Consider the following 26,526-nt stretch of genomic DNA (forward strand, 5'->3'; position numbering starts at 1 on the left):
TCTCCCATTTACAAACCAAACAGTAAACAAACACCTGTATAATAATAAACTATGATTCTTGAAGTCAAAACTATCGCTATTACTTTGTTGACAACCATATTCTGCATAACGTTGATACTCGTCTATGTGTCCCGTGGAAGAAATAGCGCATGGAACGAACGGGTTGTATGGCATCAGAGGACGAATGGAGTTGAGAAAAAACAACGAATCCATTGACTTTAAAGAAACCCCCCCCCCCCCCAAAAAAAACGTTGTTGTTGTAATAGTATTTTTATTTTGTAGTCGTAAAAATCTACCCTATTTTTTTCAATCGAATGTTCTCGCCTTTCCAACATTGGAAACTCGTCACAACTGGTATCTATATATAAATTATGGTTAATTCTGACATAGGCGAGCACAATGCAAAAACTTCGGTACAAATCTCCGCCTTGGATACCTACCTTACCTATCTCAGATGTACCGCGAAACGTAGATTTGATAACATTAGTTTTCACATCGACGCTATTGTTCCACTTTTATCTTTTACAACGACAAAATTTAGCGTTACCTATCGAAATTTGTGGATATCACAGGGTTATTTTCACACACTCGCGCTGTTGTTCAACTGGCTTCCGGGGCCGTCACTTCCGGCAAAATGGCCGTTGGTGGAGCCATTCAATATTTAAAAAAAAAATATTTTAGTAGTTCAACTGAAATTAATTTGTTTTAGATATTCAACTAATCAATTATATTGATTAAAGGCATTTACTTTACGTGAACTAACTACAATTTGTTTTAGTAATTTAACTTTTATTGAAGGCCTTTACTTTTATGTGAACTACAATGTGATTTTAGTGATCGAGAACTACAATTTGTTTTAGTAATTTGACTATTATTGAAGGCCTTTATTACTTTTACGTGAACTACAATGTGATTTTAGTGATTCAACTGAATCGTGAACTACAATTTATTTGTTTTAGATATTCAAATATCAATTATAAAGGCTTTTACTTTACGTGAAATACAATTTGTTTTAGTAATTTAACTAATTATTTATGCTATTTATTAATCGTTTTATCAAATTTAGGTGCGATTCAATGTTACTATTATAGTAACATTGAATCGCACCTAAATTTGATAAAATGATTAATAAATAGCATAATAGCATAGGAGGCCAGGCCTACCAGGGAAACACCTTTACTGTTTATCGATTATTTCTGTTGCTTTCTCTATTTATGTTTGTAAAGTGTCTACTACGACCGAAATTTAAGTAGGCTACGAAAGTTGTTATTTGATAATTTTGTTCCAAAATTAACAAGATGCTGTTGTCATGATATATTGTGATAAACATGTTAAAGCCCGCTCACTGTCACCCACGTTGATATATGCTTTTGGTCTCTTGGTACGGTCACGTTATAGAGACTGTTTCAGTGATTGATGACCCCTATTAACGGTTTCCTCCTGTGTGTAAAGTTCAGATAATATATATAATAACAAAATATGTCTATTATACGTATACTGTTCTTTACAATTATATTATTTGCATTAATACCAATTGTTGTAATACCAATTGTTCAAAGTTTTTACATCATTACAGAGAGAATTAATGTACATTTTGTTTACACATAAATAAATCTATTGAGTAACTTTTCCCCTTACGTTCCTAACCACTGATTGCTGTCAAGTGTCCATACATCATTAATCGGACAGGGGACGTAATCAATCATAATTGGTATACATTTCGCATCTTACCAAACTTATTCTCAGTACAGGTTCAAATTTCACACACACATTCGGCGGAAGACCGAATATAATAATTAGCCTATATTGTTCTCTATTCGTACATTTTTTAAACTCTAATTTGCTATATTACCCTGGAAGCGATATGTTTGGCGTACCTAATTTATGGACCACCATGAAACATCACAAAATAAACATACATTACTCATCAGTCATATGCATAGGTGTCACCCGGGCTTCGATTTCCAGAGGCGTTGGTCATGTTTTCGAGAAGACCATTCGAGTACACGCACTAGAGGGTGCGCGAGCGAAGCGAGCGAAACCTCTAGTGGTTTAAAAGCTTGTAACGTCATCTTTCAGAATATCATGAATAAACATTTATATTTGCAATCATAGTCTAATCACAATCACTTTTATAAAGGCTTCGTCCTTAGATACAGCCAAACAAAAGGGACTAATCGCGTCCTCTGATTGGTCAATCACATGTGAGCGTGCGTAGACGTATTGTTTACTTCCTTGGTAAGCTGTTCGCACGAGGTTTACAGTGTGCTACATTATTGTCCTACTTGAGTGTTATAATTTACAATCTTTTAATAAACTATACTATAATTTTGCATCATTCAAATTAATAGTTTGATATAATTAATAGAAATGTATAATTCTGATAATGAACGATCGGAAAAAGTCATAGCTGACGCTTTAAATGCTGGCCTTCTTGCTAATGCTGACGATGCGGCCCTGTTCAGCGACTAGCTAGGCTTACATACATTCACGATTTTTTTTACTCGGTGAGGGGCTGAAGAAAATGGGGTAAGTGAAGATGAGGATAAAGATACTAAAGACTGGACGGCGAGGATAGAAAGAAGAATGTGTAAGAATTTGTATACTAGGCCTAATCATGATCTAGAGTAGAAGTGAGTTATGTTAACAGATTGTGTGCTCAAAATGATCCGTTAATCAACATAATTATGCATTTTTAATTGTTGATTTTATATATGAAGATGATAATAAAATTGAAAGAAATTAAAGTGTAATCTTTATTCGTATTCATTGTTTAAGTGTGTAAAATTTCATGTAGACCCATTAATAATAGAACCAATGGTAATATTCAACTGAACTGAACAAAGGCTGTTTTCTTGATTGTTGATAATCTATTGAATTCGTAAGTAATCTATTGAATTCGGAAGTGATTTGTTGAAAGTGTATTCGAAGTTATACTAAACGGTATATTAATAGAAGACAAAGTGTTTGTTATCGATGAAGGGATAATGAATTGATATTATAATTTAAACGGCGTGTATAGTATTTTGTAGTCCTGATAACGAATACAATAAGTAGTGCGTCCTCTATTGACAAATAATATACCTGCGTTATACGCCGCGTGACAGACAATAATTATACTGTGTTTCTAAATGGGTATATTTTAGTTTTATTATAGAAGTTCTGTGTATAAAGTAAAGTGTAATCTTTATTCGTATTCATTGTTTAAGTGTGTAAAATCTTCAAAGGCTGTTTTCTAATTGTTGATAATCTATTGAATTCGGAAGTAATCTATTGAATTCGGAAGTAATCTATTGAATTCGGAACATATGAATCTCTTGAGCAACGAAATAGCTAAATTGCCTCAACACACTCCACTGGGACAAAACACTTGATTTTCATGTTCCCACCTAAATATCTCGGCTATTATAAATCGGATTTTTTTTGATAGTAGCTCAAAATAAACTGTAGACAATACTGAACATTATGATATATGTTTGAAATTGTAAAGTTACAAAAAGTATGTGTCATTTTACATTTTAAAACTCACCATCCATTGCCCGCTGACAGTGTGAGGTCAATTTTTTTACCTATTTTCTAAAGCACCACAGTGTTTTATCTGGAAATGTTCATACTATACTAGTTTATGTCATTTTAAATTCTTTGGTTAAAAAAATGTAATCAATAATCGTGGAAATTAGTTGTAGTCATAATGGTTGACCCCCCTATATAATGGACGATGACAAGACTTGGGTTGCATGAACTTGGTATGAACTTATAAGTAGATAAACAGCTCAATAGGTACATATTAAAAATCACTGTTTGGTTGCAAAATTTGCACCAAGAGATTCATATGTGCTTTGTTGAAATCGGGTCATATCTTCATTGCCTTGAAAGAAATTTAAAAAGCAAGTTACATATTTTTGGAAATCTTAAAGAATGGAGATTAATATAATAATAATAATAAAAAAAAATTTAATATCAACACAAGGCTCCTTTCGTGGTTACACGACCCATTTAGAGGGTTAGGTTTGTATATTTGGGAAGTAATTTTTTATAATAGAAAATAATTAAGGTAATTGTAATTTGTCAACAGACACTGTGCTACATGACAGTGTACTTTCTAATTATACAAACCTAACCCTCTAAATAATCTTTTTCAACTACTGTATTAAAAAAAAAATGCATGTTCTCGACAGACCTTGAACCGAGGGCTGTGTGCAACGTTAAAGTCACTAGACTAAACATTTCGGTTGGCAAAACATGTTTACACAAGATACTCTATATAGCACACTCTATACTATATGTACATAATTTCTGCAGACAGAAACGTATACAACTTGCTATAGTTTTATAGAAAGATACCTCTCGACAGTAGCAGAATCGTAGTAACAACGAATCCATTGAGAAAACTTAAAATTGTAGTGTAGTAGTAATCAAATCAATGCAGCAATAAACATTGTAGTAATAGTAGTGATAATACAATTAAATATTGTGTTTTTCTCTCTTTCAACGTGATGACGACGACAGAATGTTATGACTATAAATGTGATTGAGAATGTTGAAGGAGGAGAGAGAGGGGGAGAGAGAGAGAGAGAGAGAGACATGGATTTGTTTGTTTATACACGCATAAATATTGTATGTTGCATCGTCAGCACTATTTGTTTGCTATTGATTCTGTTATTAATAACATTGGTCGTACATTACGCGAGAATATTAACAAAAAAAAAATGCACCTTCCATTTACAAACCAAACAGTAAACAAACACTTGTATAATAATAAACTATGATTCTAGAAGTCAAAACTATCACTATCACTTTGTTGACAATCGTATGCATAACGTTGCTACTTGTCTACGCGTCCCGTGGAAGAAATAGCGCATGCAACGAACGGTTGTGTGGCATCAGTGGACGAATGGAGTACGATGGTGTATCGAAATATTGCGTGTGTGTAGGCGATGGCGTCTCCGGAGCCGTGTGCAAACAATCGATTCCTAAAACAACAGTAAACTGCACGACGTGTGCAGCGCATAACGGCCGATGTGTATACTCTGACGCCGCAGACGGTGACTATTGCGTGTGTCCCAACGATCGTTTTGGATTTTCGTGTGAGTATCGGTACGTCGGTGGTGTATCGGCAGCGATGTTAGTGTACGTTCAGGCTTGTCTCTAAAAAAAAAAAAACACCGCACACACGCACTACACTATGGGCATTAAACTGGCCTTGTTCGAATGCGCTTATCGATGGTTGCCCATTCAACCGTATTTCTACATATCTATCATACTTTTCATAACGTTCAGCCTCATCAGTTATGTCATCGTAGCGTCCAGAGCCATCGTCGGCAACGTATGTAAAGTATTGTCCGCTGTAACGAAACAAGTGGAGCGAATCATCATCAGTCAAGCCAAGAAGAAAAGTTTACGCGTGTACATGCATCAATTCCAGGCTCTGTGGCACACCATCGACGGATGCGAAGCTTTTCAAACTTGGTATCAAGTCGGACGTTACGGATTTCACAGAACGATGGGATCCGTTTTCTGTGACAAAATGCGATGGTTTTACTCGATAACGTTCACTCGTTATCTTGTCTATTATCCAATGAATCTACTCGTATGGCAACCGACGCACGGTGACTGCTCCGTCAGTTATCAGGACGATATCTGCTTTGCCTTTCATCTAAATCTAATCTTGGACGTGATTCGGCGATATCTTATCATATCCGTCGTTGTTTTGTACAATACTTGGGCTCTCGTCTCTCATTATATGGCCACATTAAAACGCATCTTTAGAACTTTGCATCGAGAAATGTGCTATCAGTTACACAGACTTGATCCCGGCGGTCATTCTCTGACGCGCGGACGCTTTGCAAAACGAATCAAACATTTTTTTCACTTTGATTGATGAAATGAATGGTCCTCGGCCAGAGCACTTTCAGCCACTTTGCGGTTATGCACGTGCATTCTGGCTCCAGCGCATATTGCGTAGACAGACGCGATCGCTACTAAAAACGCTGTACAACAGGTAATCAATTCTAGTGTACAATCACAGTCGTCTTCGTGTACAGTACTGGAGCAGCCTTACGACATCCGTCTGTCCCAGTCCAATAGTTTGGTGGCGTTTCTGATGAGTTCCAGTCGAACACACTCTACACGCTCGACGAGCGTAGATCTAGACACTGTCATCGAGCCATACAGTCGATTCAACACGACAGAGCCACCGACGATCGAGTTTAAACTCACGTTGTGTACCCGCAACGTTTCTTCAGACAACAGCGGTGATACGTGAACGAGTATGGGCGGTGGCGCTGAATCGATATTCATTACATCATCATCATCCCCACCACCACCGTGTACACCGAGACGCTCCAACGTAACGTTGTACACGCGTCCGACTCCTGTGAGACGCAGCGCAGACGACGAACGCGACCAGTTGTTGCATTTAAACGAGAAGTCTTGTACGTGAACGTGATCACCGATCAAAAACGACGTGCAATCATTCGCTGTCACTATGATGCCTTTACCGCACAACGGTCGCACAGTCACGTTCGATACAAACACTTCATCATAACTAATACTCTCGAGACTAGAAGAAATGCACGATGAAACGTTTAATGCGTCGTCTGGAATAACAACGTACGTATCGTGTGCATCGTTTCTATAATTCATGTCTTTCAGGTAACCAACCTGCGACGTGCATAATGACTTGTTTGCAATAAACAGAAATAGAATCAGAATTATTTGTTTTTTATTCATTTGAACAATTCACACGATGCCGTTGATTTTACAATGGAAATTGCTAGAGATAACTCAATAAATTCTTTAGGTATGACTATCTCAAAAAACGATATATCTCTTGAAACCAAAGTATATAAGAAATCCACTAATAAAGGCTTATTATTACATTATGATAGCCATGTGGATATCAAACATAAACGTAATCTAATTCACACAATGCTTAATAGGGCCTACAAATTGTCATCTACGCATGACATTTTCCTATCAGAGGTTGATAATGTAACAAAGATTTTTCAAAAGTTGAATTATCCTTTAGGGCCTAGATCTTATTAGTAATATTGTTAAGGCTTTCAACCAATCCATTAATACTTGTGTGACTCCTAGTAATACTAATGAAGATATGCTAACTGATCTCCCCAGCCTATTAGGATTGTACTACCGTACAAGGATCAAACTTGTTGTAACACGGTTACTAAACAACTTAGTGCGAAGATTGAAAATGATATTTTACCAGTATTTACTAGTCGTAAGATAGGTGACACCTTAAAACCTAAAGAAATGAAACCCAGAATCATTAATTCACAATGCGTTGTGTACAAATTTCAATGTAGTTTGTGTGATACAAACTATGTCGGTTACACTTGCCGACACCTTTACAAACGCATTAATGAACATAACAAAAGTATTATAGGCGATCACCTAAAACAACATGGCATAACTGGTGATATCTCAGAATACTTTAGAGTCTTATCTAAATGTAACAATAAGTTTGATTGCCTAATTAAGGAGATGTTGTGGATCAAAGAGATAAAACCTACACTCAATAAACAATCGGATTCCATCAAAGCTAAATTGTTTACTCAGTAGGAGGAGCTAATTACTTAATTAGCCCTCAATTAGCATTTCCTGTCACCAACTTTGGTGCTTAGTGCACATAATTATTATTGTTTTGTATTCACTTGATCTTGAAAATGGTTCTATGATGGTACCGAAACGTCGATCTCTCTTTTTGTCATTAAATTTTATATTGAAATTATATAGTAAACGTCTTTTAATTTTTATTCATTTCGTTTCTATAACAAATTTAAAGTCGTCAACTGCAGCCAGTTCGTCTACGCTAAAATTACAATTTATCAACACTAACGTCACATGCTCCTTGTCAAACACACTTGACAATCTTATCGGAGACACGTCCATACATTCGATACACACCGTCATCGGATTAGCGCTCGGCAGCATGTCATTATCAAACGTCAGTCTGTTGCACCTTACAAGTCGAACGTCTTTCAAACTCCCTTCTCCTCCTCCTCCTACTTTTGTCATCAACGTAGATAAGAAACTGTCGACGATCGGCACATCTATCAAAGTTAAACGTTGCAGAGATTGTATGCAGAGTACACGTTCAGCAAACGTTCTTCCCAACGTCGCATGCTGTCGTTCGCGCATTGCCGCGATCAAAATCTCGTCTGGATCGTGCTCGACTGCTTCACTCACAAAACGTACAATAGACCGCAAATCCATTTTATGAGCCTCTACGTTGTTGTGCATACGTTGCAAAATCTGAGCAATACATTCGCGTCTCCGACTCGCGCAAGTGCATTCGTTACAATATTTCCTGTCAATACGTACTACAGTCACGACGCATTTCTGACACGAAGACACCTTGCAATTTGCGCACCTATACACTATTTTACATGTATCGCATGCTTTTACGCCGCAGTGTACACAATTCTGAAGCAAGAATCGAGTGCACTTTCGACAACGATCCGTTTTCTCATCACCGTATATCAAGTCGTTCCAATCTTTTGAAATATTCGACGTACACAGTCGGCGTGTCGGATCATCTTTTAGACAATCGCGTATACTCAGGCATACCTCTAACGGTACCTTGATCATTGTCATGTCGCGGACGCGTTGAAAACACGTTTATAACATCAACACAACGATATCATCATCATCACTTTTACGCACACATTAAAAAAAACAAAACAAATTAACGTTTCGATTCTTTATTATCATCATCTCAGAAACAAAAATTTAATGCTAGTACTAACTGCACACATCATGTATAAACGAAATAAATTCATAAGATTTTTTTTTTTTCAAATCTCAACATCCCATAGAATGTTCAACAGTGCTTCACTGCAGTCTTTGAAATAATAACTCGAATGATCATGTTCTGCACTGGCCATTTTCATATCTAAGCACACGTCATAACAATCTCTGTACTCATTAAAATATGTGGTACTTGAATGTGGGTGACAAAATGGCCATGTAATGGCAACACTTCAGATGACAACAGGGCTGACACAATAATACATTCTGGTTTTTTTTTAAATGTTGCATAGAATCCAACACCTCAATATGCACTGGCCAATGGATCTTCTGTGGAAATTCAGAGGATACACATACAATAATTGACGGCCTTTCTTTGATGCCCCACTTTAAATATTCAGTGTTTGTTCGTGCTGTGAATCAAGTTAATATGACTAGCGAAGCTGTTTTTGCAGAATTTGTTACAGAGACGTATCCTCCAATGGCTGTCAGTAAGTTTGAAATACAAAACGAAATGTTTGCTTTTCCAGTGGCACTTTGACTGCCACTACAAAAACTGAACTAAAACTAAACAAGGGAATTTACCCAAACAAGACCATTGGTTTAATTGTTCTTCTTCGCTTTTTGTAGCCTAATCAATGGCCAACATAACGTTAATGAGACACGAATTGGTTCTTGACATGGTGTACTCGTTTGAGTTTGACTACATAATTGTGTATATTTATTTTATTTTTCTTAGATGATGTCACTATTTCTTGGCCTACCGAGGGTACTGTCAAGTTAGACTGGGACGAAACATTTCAGTCTAAGTCACCGTTAGTCTATGAGTTGTCTGTGGGAACACAGAATGGGGCTTCTGATGTTGTTCAATGGATAGAAACATCAGAAATAGCGATTTTATTGAACTTTAAACTAAATGTGGACTACTTTCTTACACTAACGGCCGTTAATTGTGCAGGCTTGGAATCTACCGTAAATGCTACATTCTATGAATGCGCCATACCATAAAGACACCTGGAAATATGTGTTTATACTTTTTAAATATTATTAAGTTTTAACCTCTTTTATTGTAGTAATAATTGCATGACAACATACTACATAACGTAGACAATTATTCTTATTTCATAGTGGACATAGTTTAGAATTTCAAGTTTACAGTCCTTTTTAATTAATCCCTTTAAATGACGCAATGGCCCAGGAATACTACATAAGCAGTTGACTAGCTTTTGAATTGTACATCAGTATTTTTATTTTTCAAAAATTAGTAAGAATCTATTTAAAAGAAGTGATTTACTTGTCCATTAAATAATATTTGTTTGCGTAATAGTATCTGTAAGTTGAAATTCCACTTAATTTCATATGCATATATATAGCAAATATTGAGTTATTAGCAAGTTTTTAGTTATTTCATTCAGTGTCCAGAGTCGGACTACTTACATAATGCATCAAAGTAAAATACAAACAATTCTGAAATAATAGTGTACTTTTTGGTTGTGGAGGTCAAATAAACGTATGGTCCATTGTAAAATAATATTAATACATTATCAAGCACTTAAACACGCAACCCAGGCACTAACATTGTTTAAAAGCGATGTACACATAATAAAGCAACCGATTTACTTTTAGCTATCTAAATTTGGTTTATTTTCAACAAAAATCTTCATGACATAAGAAGTACATTTGTTTTGCTAAAGAATGTTGTATCTACACTAACAATATGAAATATCATTTTATTGCCTTCGCCATGGTTAAACTAATATTGACCCTTCTTTGACAATGAACTTGTCAATTAGAACTACATTGTTTATTCTATTAGTTATTGATATTATAAATGACAATGTTTCTAAGTTACTTATCATGTTAATCATTAACAAAAAAAATCTAAACTTTGATCTAGAATTTATTTAGACTTTTTTCTTTATTTACTTTACCTGATAAAACATTAAAACGAATCATAAAGCTTTATGTTTAGTTGCCTCCCTTTTCGTTTTTCTTTTTGTTGTTGTGTTTAGGTAGCCTAAGTGGCATCGATATCAAAACATCATCTAACACGGTTTTCGCATTCGTAAAGTTTTAATTGTTACGTAAATACATAATATGATATTCATTGAGTCGTATTAAAGTGCATTCTAAGCGAAAAGGAAGACAAAATTCGAATTCAAAATCTTAATTATTATTAAGTCTTTATATTATAAAGAAAGTGGTTTATTCCATACCCACTATCCCTCTCTAAAATATTAATACATTACAAATCAATATTTTAAAATCTATCATTTTAAAACTATCTGTAATACATTTCTTTACAGCATGTTACACAATTTTAATTGATTAAAAAAGTGTCCTTAGAAATGCATTGCGACAATGGTATTTTATGTTATTTTTTAACCCCCACCTTCCTCCCAACAAACAACGAAACAGACGGTTCTGATTGTACTCAACACGAATAAAAATTGAAATTCAAAATAAACAATTATTTTATTACATTGAAAGATTATAAAAATATAATTTAAGTTTGAAAAACCTTAACAAAGAACATAAGTATCTATATATAATTCGTGGTAAATTTATTTCAATCACAATGCGTCACCAACCGTAATACTCCTGACGCGTTGAATTGAGTAAGTAACTCATATTCCTTCGGCATATTATGTACCCTATGATTTCCAAGAACATTGGTCTTGTCGTAATAATGGTAAAGTAGAGGTTTTCCATTGGTATCATGGTTAAACGGGTAGAATCCGTAAAGAGTAACATTATCACACAGCGACGCAGCAACGGTGAACGTGTTAAAACCAGTTGTTAGATGTGGAACATCAATACCCTTACCCCAGAACCTGTTTATGACGAAAGAAATAATTAATGATTAATAATATGCAAATATTTAACTTGTACATTCAACGATTTTTACATTCATGTGATAAAATAACATGAAAATCATAGGTGGGAAATTATCGAGAAGCCCGTTTTTCACTAGGAGGCGAATTTAATCGCGCTAATCGAATATTTTCGCAAAGAAATTAATAATAGGCCTATTACTTTAACACGTGATTTGAACAAAAGTGTCATTTCCGGCCCTAAGATGAAAAATAAATCATATACAAACATTGAATACTATGCTTCCTTTAAAATCATTTTACTCACCATTTTGTAAGTGGGTCGACGCTTCTCCAACTGTAACCAAATTGAATGGGAAGATTGTATTTATTTTTCAGCATTTTACTGAGGAATTGTAACTGTCTTTTTTTTAAATATAGTCGAGTATCTTTACTGTACCATAAAACAGAATCATTCAAATACTGAATTCGCTCGAGAAATCGTTTACCCAGCTCCCCTTTCTGATCCACTGTATTTATAACTTGACTTATTATTTGTCGGTTTAAAACTGTCATATTTGTTTTAATACCAACGTCATCTTCGTAATTCACAATCGGAGCCAGATTGGAACGTAACACAAAATTATGATTGTTGATGTTTTTTCCACATTTGCTGCCAAAAAGAATACCTCCATTCCCGACAATGGCACAATCTCTTTGAAAGTTAATGGAATTCAAATGGCTCTTGTTAATCATAGATGTTGTTCTAATGTTCGATGTGGTAAAACTAGACATGTATTCAAACAAATTGAAGCCTTGCTTAAATCTTGACTTGTCCGTCCCTACATCTGTATCTTTGTAAACCAAAAAAGTAGAATCTAGTGGGAAACATGTCTTCATCAATTTTCTGAAATCAAATAATCATTATCCATATAAATGTCCAAGCTTGAACTATGACGTAAAACACAATCGCAAGCGATCAAACTATTGCTTAGGCCTACTTGGCTATATTCAACTAACACAAGTTTCCCTGTTTAACATTAATAGTAATAGAAATTAATTATTAATAGAAAAGTATGCCTACTTTAGTTGATGGATACGCAAAATTACAATGTTATTTTAGTATCAATATTTTGTTCAATTCAATAATTCAATAAATCTTATTTAGGCCTATTGTGGTAAATATTCATATGTTTTTAATGTACTGCAGTAAGTTACAATCATTTTATACGAACAAAATATGTATTTCAATTTCAATTCTAATGATTTGGTAAAGAACATAAATGAACAATGTATAAAAACATTGATAGATATTCATGACTGAAAATTGATTTTCAGTCATGATATGGGTTTCAGAAGATATGGGTCCAAAGTCTAAATTGACTACCTTAATTGATATCAATAAATACAATTATAATAGAAACTCATTTACCATGTTTGGACAGAAATTTTTCTTACCGTAATTGTCTTTTTTGGTCGTCAGTAATATCGTAATTTTTAAAAAATGATGATGGTAGTCTATTAATAATAAGAACGGAATGTTACAATGTAAGTGAAAAAAGTTACTGCTTGTTGGTAGCCATTTGAAAAAAAAAATACAATATTGATCGAATTATACAAACGTGGGATGAAGTGCATTAAGCTTGGTTACCACTGGACGCAACGCAAGTACGTTAACCGCGTCTTCGTCAACTCACTTCGCTCGGCGCTGTGCCTACGCCGTTAAGTTCCGTCAAAGTGGGAACCAAGCATAATCGGTCCCTACAAAACATTGATGATATTTTCTCTAAAATGATATAATTATCATTATTGAAATATAAATAAAATCAAATATTGAAATATAATCCTATATTATAGCCTATATTCTTAATAGTTGCATATATACTCTGACTCTAATTATTTATTATTATTAAAACTACGAATATTGTTAGGAGAAGGGGGATAGAAGGATACTCTTAAAGACTTAAAATACTTTTTTTTGCCAAGACTTCTTTAGTGGTATAACATTTAATACAAAATATTGGCAAAATTTGATTTAATTTGGATAAAACTGGTACGGAACTGTAAACAATTTCTATTTACTTCAATGCCTCAACCACCACTAAACCATGGATTTTCGTTAAATTCCGCTCAGTGTTCTATAATACATCTACAGCTTATAATGTGTACCTACCTTCGGCATTGTTTAGGCATAGGATAGTTAATGAAGGAGTCAACGTAGTAGCTAACGAAAATATACGATAGACAAACGATGATGCTTACAAATAAAAACAAGATTTTCTTGTGCTTGACCTGAAATAAAAAACACTTGTAACTGTACAGCAGTTAAGTGCAATAAATTGGACGCCATATTAGATTCTGGCATGATGATGTCATTGTTATTGATTCGATTTATCAACTACTATGAGAAGTAGTTATTAAAGTAAGCCTCAGCTAATTTTAAAAGTTAAAAAAAAAATTGGTTTTCCCTATCCCATATAGGTATTTGTGTGTGTTAATAGGCATTGTGTGTGTTACATAGGCCAACATTTAAAAGTGCCGTAAAAAATTTCCCCAAGACCCTGGGATGGGGATTTTTTTTCTAACATTCTATATGGTATACTCTATCAGAAAAACCATCTTTAAAATGTTTACATTCTCTGTTGAGTTTATTTCTTTTTCTCATCTTTTCAATTACATCATCAGTGAGCCAAGGAGCTGTTTTGTACGTACCCTGTGTTTTTTCAAAGGAGCATGTTTATCTAAAATTTTGGTTAGTGTAGTTTCGAGAAGTTTAGCACTCTGTCTTATACTTATAAAATACGGATCGAAATATATGTATATAAATTATATACTGATCCTCTTTTTTGGTCAACCTTTCATATATTAGGTAAATATTTCACATAGGCCTATCACAAAAACCTTTGATGGAAAGAAGAATAAAATATGGAAGCTAATATGAATTATTATTATTAAGTAATATGAATTACAATGTTTTATTTAAATGTTAAATCAATTGCTCTTCTTTTCGTTGTTTTGGAGAAACTCTTAATCGCGGCCCCGGCAATCAATTAAGTAAACATCATTAAAATTCTACACTTAAAAATAAATTAAATAAATAAAAATACCCTTTTTCCCTAAATTTATTTTTATTATTTTCCTTCTCAGTACAACCACCCTGTGCTTATGGGAACACAGTATAGCAAGCGTGACTTAAATTGCGTTTTCACCTGTTATACATGGTATTTGATCACTGAACATTATTTAAATGTGTTTATTTTATGAAAATATAGGGTTTGCCACACAAATTGTAATAAATGGATTATTAGTTTAGGAGATGTCGTGAAAATATGGTTTTTTTGCATATTTATGCTCATTTGCAAATAAAGGCGGTGGATGACGGAGGGTTGATTTGTTGTATGAGGTCAGGACAACATATACATTAAAACCGAAAAACCTTTGCCTACAATTTTTTCCCAGTTTACCATATTTGTGAGCTAGATTCAGTAGCCTAACTTAATCAGAAAATTAAATAAATAAAAATTCCTTAAAAACATTTATTATTAGTAATACTCAGTAATCTGTACTTACGTTAGCCATGAATGACACACCCTGGCCTATTTGTTTATCAGCCTAGTATACGAGCGATCGAATCAAATTGACTGGATGTACTGGAGGGACAGCAACATAAAAAGAGTTGAAAGAGTCTAAAGTACGCCAAAATACGTGAGTCTTTCCAAAATACGTCAACTTGAGGGCGCTATTAAATTTCCAAAATACGCGAAATGTTTAAAATACGTCAAATTGAGGGCGCTATTCATTATCCAAAATCAGAGCCATATATATAAAGAGTTACGACATTGGATTATAGTCACGTGATATGCAGATCAATTTGTGTCAAACTTGTCTCCGTTAATGCATGTAAAGTATAGGAGCAAGAAAATACACTGTGCTCAAGTGGAACCAATTTGGCGCCAGAGGGGAGCACAGTGATATAGAATAGAAATAAATCACTGAATTTTAATATCTTTTCGTATGTTAATACACTGTGCTCAAGTGGACTCAATTTTGCGCCAGGGGAGCACAGTGATACCGTATAAAATAGAAACAAGTCACTGAATTTTAATATCTTTTCCTATGTTAATACACTGTGCTCAAGTGGAACCAGTTTGGCGCCAGAGGGGAGCACAGTGATATAAAATAGAAACACATCACTGTTCTTTCATAAGTATTATCTTAAGCAAACACATTATCTTAAGCAAACACAAGTTATTAACATCATGAATGCCCCTTTATAAGCTATTTCGATTTATGAGAACGCGGTCATGTAATCGCATTTTCCTACTAGGGCCTAGGTCTAGGCCTAATTTCACACAGAAGTTCTTAAAGCCGATTTTCCACTAGGCGAATTTGTTCGCGCGAATCGAAAGCGTCATGCTATGCGCATGTATATTCGAGTTTCTGTCGTCATACTCCCTTCTTCGACGAATTCTAGTTCCTTTGATTTTTCGCTTCAGCGAAATTTACTAGTTCGAATTGTTTCTACTTTGCGCAACCAATCAGAGCTCAGGAAATGAGCTATGACGCTTTCATGAGCACTCATGCGAATCGAAATGCTCGGCAACCACGCGAGGAACATGAACGTCGCTGCTTTTCGCTCATGTAGTGGAAAGAGAGTAGGCGATTTTTTCTGGAAAATCGGCTCTTATATAGATATATAATTTAATATTAATATAAATAATATATAAACTGTAAAAACACTCATAGAAGGTCCATAACAAATCGCGTCTTCCAGGCAACGCCAAATCAGCCGAATCCCGTCTCGCGATGAGCAGGCCGAACGAATTGGCTTTGCTCCCGCATGCGCAGTAGAATTTCACGGTCTGTTGCATCCCGATAATCGCCGCGTCGTGTGTTTCGAAAGCTGACTATTGTTTCGTTTTAACGCGGCTATGCGCCAATCGATATGCGCGTAGCCGCGTGAAACGAAACATTGACGTTCGATTGGATTTTCCGGCGCCGTGCCGGAACAGGTGTGAAAGACCCTTTATATCAGAGGTCAATGATGTCAAATGCCTTTGACAAATCTATAAATGTGGCAATTACGAACTCTTTACTTTCAAATGCCTTTAGTATATTTTTAGGTTAGGCAATCATTTTGACAAAACAAATTGCAAACAGAGATTTTTCTTGTTTAAATGGTCAAATCAGATCAAAATTTTAGCATCACACCTCACTCACTCATCCCGATGATATGCAAATTAGCCGAAATTACATAAAGCATAACATTAAATGGCGAATAATAAAGAAGTGTAAACCATATTCCAATTCCTTTGCCACCTGATTATCCATTAAAAAAAATGTCAACACTTCCTTAATCTCAGCTTGTGTTATATAATTCCTACTATTTCTGTAGAATCTTCAATAACATGTTCTAATACTGAGTTTACTGGAAGATGGCAATTGAGAGTTTCCTCAACATCTACTTTCCTTCTTTCCTTCATCTCCAATTCATTGGTTAGAATTTTACCATCTTTATCTTTTACTGCATTTGAACACTCATTGCTTAGCGTCTTTGTAATTTCATACAGCTTTCATTCTGATCTACAATTCACTGGTGCTCTTTCTGCTGTTCTCACTAGGTCATAATGTTCAGTTTCAAACAAGATTGGTTTGTGCTTTGGTGGACTTTGCATGGCATTAGAGAAGTTATCATATAAACAAATAAAAAAATTTGCTCATCCGTACTTCACCAAACCACCAAGGTATATGTACCCTCAACATTGAACTTTTGACTGTTACAATCATTATTAATTATTTCTACAATATACAATAGGCACGTAGCCAGGGGGGTTTCATGGTTCGGGCGAACACCTTTACAACTATACTATATTAAGTAACACATACTAAATACAATACATATTGGTATATAAAATATAACAAATTAAATACATAAAAATGGCCAAACTAACAGTGTAAATATAATTCGTACGATTTAATAGAACTGAAAAATGTTTGTCAATAAATTCTTAATAATTTCAGGTAACTCTTGCCATAACCTTGAAAACATGTTTATAAATTATATATAATGCCTCTTGTAGCACCTTTCAAGATAAAATAGATAGAAATTTGCTATTGGATGGCATTGCTGGGATTGAAACTGACTACAACCACGATCTTTTGACCGACCTTGTTTTCAATGCCCCCATTCGAAATCCAGAGTTGATGATTCGTTTACTTGAGCATGTACCGTTCTTTCAAACCATAAAATCACAGGTATGACTTCTAGGTCATATTTTCAGTTAGAATTTTATTTCTTTGACAAAAATCAAAGTCTTTAAGTTAACTATAGGAGGGGTTTTACAGTGCAGGTATATTTCAGCCCTATTTAAAAGTTATTGATATACATTATGTCTTGTCATAAGTGTTATAAATACTGTACAGTTGTGCAATGGTCACTGTTTTATGACTAAATGTTTACAATAAAATTGTAATTAGTTAGCTTATAATTACATGAAATTACAGATTTAAACTTGCATTTGTTATGTTTTCTATATTTAGAAACTGATTGAAGCGGTTGAAAAGCTAACAATTACACAAGCAAGATATAACGGTACTCTGACTTTACAACAATCTAGTTTTCTTAAAATTTGTTTATTGGCTATAAGTACTGATGAATCTAATCTAATTTAAATACATACATTTAATCGGTCACACTGAGTAGGCAGATACAAAACAAATATGCTTATCTTAATATCTGGAAAAAATCCCCCAGACATTCAATGGCTTACATGTAACGCAAACAATTATGTTGTTTTAATTTTTACCTTTTACACATAATAAATAAAATGATGTTCTACAAAAAGTTCAGTTAAAATATGCTTATCTTAATGCCTAGAAAAGATCCCCTGGACATTCAATGGCTTACGTGTAACGCAAACAATTATGTTGTTTTGATTTTACCCTTTTACACATAATAAATAAAATAATGTTCTACACAAGTAAGCTGATGAGAATTTGAACACCAAGCTGGAGGGCAATAATGATTTTTTCTCAATAATGTAGGCCTAAATGGATAAATTTATAAAGTAAATAAATTACATCTTAATAGGTTCCTAAGAGACTACGAGAGTTAGCTACTTTTATAATTGGCGCAATTGCAAAGACTAGATGAAAATGATGTTTTTCACCCAACTTACAGCAATTTCATAATTTTTTTTTTCATAAATTACCTGCTATGATAGTCCTGGCCATGATAGAACCAATAATAAGTTATTTGGAGGAGGTTTGCGCAGGTTTTTTTTTAGGTTTGCGCGATTTACACTGTAAAATCTGACATTTTACCCCAAAAATGATGTTTTTCGCCCAAAAAAAAGTCAACTTACAGCAATTTTATAATTTTGTTTTCATAAATTACTTGCTATAATAGTAATTATTATCGTTATGTTAAATTAAAAATGATTGTGTTAATTGTAATTTTTAGTCAAGACTTTCATCTCGCATTTTCTGTCTCTGTCATCTGGAGAAAAACGTACGATATCTTCAAAAAATTGGTACAAGAAAATACACCAATCGATTGCGCGATTTCTTTCATTACGGCCGGTTATTTTGTTTTTTTTTTCATATTTCGTATGGCAAAAACGATACGATAACATAACAAAACATACAATAAAAGTAAACGTGGAAGTTTATCATACAAAAGGGGTAAAATGGCTTGTTGGTTTCACTATCCGTTATCTTGTCAATCAGGTCGGCTACTTTTAATGTTTTCCAGTCAGTTGCTAATTTTAATATATTATTAGAATTTTTCTTCCGCATCAAACGGCAACCATGTGTTTGATTTCGGCGGCAAAATAGCGTATTTTAACAAAATCAGGATTTTCTTTTAAGACTCTTTCCTTTAGTAAATCGACATTTTTTGGAAGTCATGTTCGTCTGCATTCAATTAAACCTTGTTTAGAAAAAATAACCTCCATTAATTCTGTGCGTAATATTCTTTTGTATTTTTGTACCAATTTTTTGAAGATGTCTTTGTACATTTTCTCCAGATTGCGTAAACGAATTTTAAATGATAATCGACTTTCGGAAGATTAATTACATGAAAATCGAAAATGATAACATTTGGATTGTTTTGAATAAATACTTTGGGTACAATTTTATATGATCAAAAGACACACGCATTGTTAAACAGAATACCATCACTGACAGAAGGGCGTGTCGGATTTACTGAAATGACCGTACTTATAGTCAATTCTATGGTTTCATTAAAAAAAAAGACAAAAAAAAGGTGTGTGAACATTGTATAGTTTTATTTATTATTAAATGTTATAGTGTACAGAAAAGAATTTCTGATTTTATTTGACCAAATAAATGCTGTTAGAGCAGTTGACTGAGTAACAAATAGGTTAATTATTTTTAAATATATAATTCACAATTACAATATAATTCCTTTAGTATAACACCAATATTGATCGCTTCTTTCCATTCTATTATTTTACATTACTTTTAACCTGAAATATCATTTTTCTATCTTCGATGTCATCTTGTTTAAATGGTTTAAATTTTTTATCTAAAGTAATTTTTATTAAGATTTTAACCAGCCTGTTAGTGGTGATGATTCGCTGTTGGTCTGGAATGAAATAAATAATAAATGTTAGTGCACACAGAATTTATTTGACCAAATAAATGCATCGGTAGTGCCTCACAGTAGACCGCTGAATACAATACACAATAGACACGGATGAACGCGTTCATTTCGTTACTGTTACGAAGTTCGAACGCATTCGATTCTGAAATTGCGACGGCGAGAAAATCACTTTTAACTTCAATTTTTTCAGTTTTCTGAAAGAACTAAGCCTTGAAATTTGTAATATACCATTAATAATACATTCCAAACAGGTGGCTGCTCTCTGGTGGTAGGATTTGTTGCTCTGGTAGGTATCTGGTGGTATCTGGTGGTGTTTAGTAGGACCCGGAAAAGTTTTTTTTTTCTTTCAGACCAAAAATGTGTTGCCGGCAAAATAATAAACAATTTACACAATTGATACAAAAAGACTTTTAAACACTTTTCATAGCACCCTAGGCTCACGCTAGCTATAATTGTTTCAACAAAAGTTTAAAAAAGGTTTATTAAATAAACGTAATAGGCCTAGCTTTTTGAGGCAAAAATGCCTAGGCTAGCCCTAGCTACCATTTTTAAAGCCAACAAAAACAATCAAGATCGAAATAAACTATTTCCGTGTTAATGCTACATTACGCAAGTTAACATATTATTCTAGATGAAAAATATTGAGTTTTATATTGTTTTATCCATACGGATCGATCAAGGCTAGAGGTCCGGCTAGAAGCCTAGCGTGCATGCCGGAACGGATGGATTATCGCTATATAAATAACAAGTTTGAACAAAAGAGCTTACGACAATCTTAGGTACATTTTTATTAAACGTATATAGGCCTACTTGCTTGGCGAACCCATGCCTTTTAAATCATTTAACAAGTCCGTAATCGGGTCGTAGTACTGTACAGTAAAACCAAAAAACACCGCATCAACAACCTCGTGCGATCTGTTAGTTGGTAGAGTCCATTAATTATGAGGGTGTTTAAAAATGTAATAACTATTAAAAACCTGTCTCAACCACTGTGTAATCAAAGTGTTTATTTAATTTAAACTTGGATCCCCCAAAAATTAATAATCGCGTATTCCGGTTATCACGATGATTGATTCACGGTTGGTTGCACGCTTCTTTTTTACACGTCCGGCGGAGGTGAAATATGTTCGCCAATTTGGCAAATAAGACAATATTTTTTCACCATTTGGTTTAAAAATTGCCGTTTGGCTCAAAAAAAAAAAAAAAAAAAAAGCCGACCTTCAATTTCGGCAGTTTAGGGTCGGTCGGGCGTGGCCAACACAATAATTTTTTGTTGTTGGCCTGATAGTCCTAGTCATGTCAGAACCAATAATAAGTGATTTGGAAGAGGTTTGGGCAGGTTTTTTTTTAGGTTTGCGCGATTTACAAAGTAACACTGTAAAATCTGACATTTTACCCAAAAAATGATGTTTTTCGTCCAAACAAAAAGCCAACTTATAACAATTTCATAATTTTTTTTTCATAATTGTAACATTGCTATATTTCTTTTTTTATGCTATTATTGGTTGAAGCATAAATAAGCAGAATGTAGCATTTGTATCTTTAGCTAATTTTGCACAATAAAGCATAAAATAATAAACTGTTACATAACCTTAAAATTGAAGATAGAGGTCAGTAATACCATAACATATTTACCAATTTACATACCCTCAAATATGTAATGTATTGGGATTTCAATGAATTTATGGTGAAATCATGATGTTTAAAAAAACACCAGAGAGTAGTCTACTGCTTTACACTAAGGTGTGAATATAGCAATTAGGACAATTTATGCACAGCACACCTTGAAAAAATTATAATTTTGACTGATTACATTTTCTGATTACCATCCTTGGGCCATTCCCAGGTAAGAATTTGATCTCATAGTGATCTCATGTTGATCTCAACATTGATGTCAGCCTCTGAGATATTTGAGAGATCACTTATGATATCATATTGAAATCACAAATAGATACCAGAGTGATATCAGCAATTGATATCATAGAATGATCTCATGGCGATCTCAACATTGATGTCAGTCTCTGAGATATTTGAGAGATCACTTATGATATCATATTGAAATCACAAATAGATACCAGAGTGATATCAGCAATTGATATCATAAAATGATCTCATGGCGATCTCAACATTGATGTCAGCCTCTGAGATATTTGAGAGATCACTTATGATATCATATTGAAATCACAAATAGATACCAGAGTGATATCAGCAATTGATATCATAGAATGATCTCATGGCGATCTCAACATCGATGTCGGCCTCTGAGATATTTAAGAGATCAATTATGATATCATATTGAAATCACAAATAGATACCAAAGTGATATCAGCAATTGATATCATAGAATGAGATCATGGTGAGATCGCCATGAAGATAATAATGAGATCATGGTGAGATAATAATGAGATCATAGTGAGATTGTCATGAGATACTAATGAGATCATGGTAAGATCACCATGAGATTCTGGTGAGATCACCATGAGATAATGCTAATAAATATATCATAGAATGAGATCACAGTGAGATCGCCATGAGATAATTATAGTAAATAATCATAGGAGATCATGGTGAGATCGCTGTGAGCTTAACAATAATAAATATACCATAGAAATATCCTTGATTTAGTGCCTATTCTTGCGGACTAGATGTTACACTCTCAATAACATGATCCTCCCTATATAGTGGGGAACCTAATGTAATTCCGTGAGATTTTAATGCTCAAGTTGAGTTCTTGGCAGTTTTGAAATCCTTAGGACCAGCAGAATTCATTGCAACTGGGGGCCAATTTTTCCCGACCCTATTTTGGCCGCCATCTTGGATTTCAAAATGGCCCCCATTTTTTACTCAAAACTGATAGTAGCTCCTATTTTAAACCACGTACGAACGTTTGTATATGTGTGATAAATCTTACAATACTGTATTATGATAAATCAGTCCAATGGTACAATTTATAATAATAGCATATGGCAGCCATATTGAATTTCAAGATGGCCGCCATTAAAAACGTATAATGTATGCATTTTATAGTCAGGGTCCTTGTGTATTTCCGTAGGATTTTAATGCCCAAAGTGAGATTTCACTTCTTTAATATGGTGCTAGGATACCAAAAATGCTAGGCAACAAATGTTCACGATCCCGTAACCATGGTAACAGCCCCAAGAACAAAATGACGCCCAATTGGCCCTATCTCCATATCCCTTTGGTCTATCAACAAGACATTGGTATCAAAATACTCGGAGCGTATATATTTATATTTATTGTAATGGAACATTTTGACGAAATGTAATAGGAAATGCTATTTTTCTGCACTATTGACCTTTGACCTTGACTTGCATTGTATCTAAAAAACGGCTGCTCATTGAAATTTAAAAATGGTCTCAAATTGCTGAAACCATACATATTTATATTTATTGTAATGCAACATTTTGTTAGAAAATGACCGGAAGTAAAGTTATTGACCTTTGACCTAATAAACATGAACTTGATGTATACAATAATCAGTAATTATTTGTGGTAGGTATTAAACAATGGGTTTATACATATTATTATCATTTTAATAGCTAATTTCTAATTCACATAATGAACCAGCTTGGCTTAATGTAGATGATCAATTAACAAAGAATAAAAGAATGTACAGTAATTAATTTGAATGTAAAGAAAAAAAATCTGTATTATTTTAAATAGTGCTCTTTTCCCGGATCAGGCTCTAGAAGAACAGAAGGAACACAGTTAAAATGGGTTGGTGGTCTTGTTGGCGGCATTACTCAAAATGAGGAAATCGAACTGGATTTCCCATCGAACTCACTCTTCAACACAAAACACACAAATCCTTCCAAGATTTTATTAAAATACATTTATAACAAAATCAACACTTTTTTTAACATTGTCTTAGTAATAATTTCAAATGAAGTCAAGAAATAGATCTTAAACAGAGATGATAAAAAAGAGTTGAAGCTTTTTGAAGTTTGTGAGCAAAGTCTGGTTGTGGACTCCTTGAAAAAAAAATGAAACTAAACACATTTAGTAGCTTGAAAGGAACATAAAATGCTGTAAACATCAAAAACCTCTTGGTCACTTCTATTCTAATAATCTCATTCCTTAAATTGATTCCTTGGCTTTTGGCGATATAACTACAAAATGGCAGTCAATGTTAGCATTGGAAGATTACTTCTTATATCGAAACATCCAAGAAGCAACCCCAAGGAATGTCAATCAAGCAACTGAACCAAGCAATCAAATTATCATCTACGACCACGTAATAATGTATGGCCGGCAGCAGTTCAATGTATGAGAAACCTTCAAGAAAAACAAGCATTAGGAAATAAAATGGAAACGTACACAAGTTTAAGAATCAACCACTCTCACTCCTTCAGGGTAACACAAAAAAGTAACCAAAGGTCCAACTTATTTCCATTGTGGCCCTTAAGGATAAAAACACCATAAGAATAAGCATTTACAATAAACACATGTAGTAATAATATAAATATAAATAGTAACAATATAAATAAAATTGATTGATTAATATTTATAAAATATATAAAAACTAAGTATGTGAATTAGAAATTAGATATTCAAATGATAATAATATGTATAAACCCTTTGTTTAATACCTACCACAAATAATTACCGATACATGCTCAAATAGATAAATGCTTATTGTATAGTATACATCAAAGTTCATGTTTATTAGGTCAAAGGTCAATAACTTTACTTTCATTTCATTTTCTAAATATTTCCTACTGCAAAATTTAAACCATCATTTTGTTTTATAAAGTAGAGGTCATTGTTTTTTTAAATAATATTTTTAGAACCAACGGTACTTTTTCTTTAAAGTAATATATTTCATTTAAATACATTTCTCGAAGTAAAACAGTTAATCAAAAGCTAACCTTAACTAAATTGATTTTCTAAAACATCATATATACCAATATGGGCTAGTTAGTTATTAATTAATGCAAAAATAATAGAATTATTTAAATTCACCTATTGATAGAATAGAAAGTATTTACATAATGGTATGGATCTAGATACACAAGCATAATAGAAAAGCGCATTTCAAAGAATTACTGGTAATGAATCTATTCATTGTATATAATGTTTAATCTTAGATAAATTAAAATATTAGACACTCCATTTATTTACTGTCTGTAATTCGTCTAAGCAAATATTTAATGCAGAATAATATAGAATAGTACAATACATCATAACTTCAAATAAATTCACCTATTGATAGAATAGAAAGTATTTACATAATGGTATGGATCTAGATACACAAGCATAATAGAAAAGCGCATTTCAAAGAATTACTAGTAATGAATCTATTCATTGTATATAATGTTTAATCTTAGATAAATTAAAATATTAGACACTCCATTTATTTACTGTCTGTAATTCGTCTAAGCAAATATTTAATTCAGAATAATATAGAATAGTACAATACATCATGATGACTTTTGAAATATTACTATCATTTAATACACACGTTCGCGCCAAACATATAGTGGGGAACCTAATGTAATTCCGTGAGATTTTAATGCTCAAGTTGAGTTCTTGGCAGTTTTGAAATCATTAGGACCAGCAGAATTCATTGCAACTGGGGGCCAATTTTTCCCGACCCTATTTTGGCCGCCATCTTGGATTTCAAAATGGCCCCCATTTTTTACTCAAAACTGATAGTAGCTTCTATTTTAAACCATGTTTAAAAAAAATACAAAGAATGAATTCAGGGTAACACAAAAAAGTAACCCAAAGGTCGAACTTATTTCCATTGTGGCCCTTAAGGATAAAAACACCATAAGAATAAGCATTTACAATAAACACATGTAGTAACAATATAAATATAAATAGTAACAATATAAATAAAATTGATTGATTAATATTTATAAAATATATTAAAACTAAGTATGTGAATTAGAAATTAGATATTCAAATGATAATAATATGTATAAACCCTTTGTTTAATACCTACCACAAATAATTACCGATACATGCTCAAATAGATAAATGCTTATTGTATACATCAAAGTTCATGTTTATTAGGTCAAAGGTCAATAACTTTACTTCCGGTCATTTTCTAACAAAATGTTGCATTACAATAAATATAAATATGTATGGTTTCAGCAATTTGAGACCATTTTTAAATTTCAATGAGCAGCCGTTTTTTAGATACAATGCAAGTCAAGGTCAAAGGTCAATAGTGCAGAAAAATAGCATTTCCTATTACATTTCGTCAAAATGTCCCATTACAATAAATATAAATATATACGCTCCGAGTATTTTGATACCAATGTCTTGTTGATAGACCAAAGGGATATGGAG

General features: G+C 33.5%; 2 protein-coding genes across 2 annotated transcripts; one reads left to right on the forward strand and one right to left on the reverse strand.

The window, feature by feature from the left end:
* Positions 1 to 9,199: 9,199 nt before the first annotated feature.
* On the forward strand, positions 9,200 to 9,777 carry LOC144850410 (uncharacterized). Its single transcript, XM_078707686.1, has 2 exons — positions 9,200 to 9,260; positions 9,509 to 9,777. The coding sequence occupies exons 1-2, from the start codon at positions 9,200 to 9,202 to the stop codon at positions 9,775 to 9,777; spliced, it is 330 nt and encodes a 109-aa protein (XP_078563812.1).
* A 1,384-nt stretch (positions 9,778 to 11,161) lies between these two features.
* On the reverse strand, positions 11,162 to 15,160 carry LOC144850630 (CMP-N-acetylneuraminate-poly-alpha-2,8-sialyltransferase-like). The gene is made up of 5 exons (XM_078707964.1): positions 15,153 to 15,160; positions 13,756 to 13,874; positions 13,041 to 13,100; positions 11,911 to 12,489; positions 11,162 to 11,603 (listed from the first exon to the last, which is right to left on the reverse strand). Exons 2-5 carry the CDS (start codon positions 13,773 to 13,775, stop codon positions 11,339 to 11,341), a joined length of 924 nt encoding a protein of 307 aa, XP_078564090.1. The 5' UTR covers positions 13,776 to 13,874; positions 15,153 to 15,160; the 3' UTR covers positions 11,162 to 11,338.
* Positions 15,161 to 26,526: the final 11,366 nt, after the last annotated feature.

Source organism: Antedon bifida, chromosome 8 (genome assembly GCF_963402885.1).
Source record: "Antedon bifida chromosome 8, ecAntBifi1.1, whole genome shotgun sequence".
NCBI lineage: Eukaryota > Metazoa > Echinodermata > Crinoidea > Comatulida > Antedonidae > Antedon > Antedon bifida.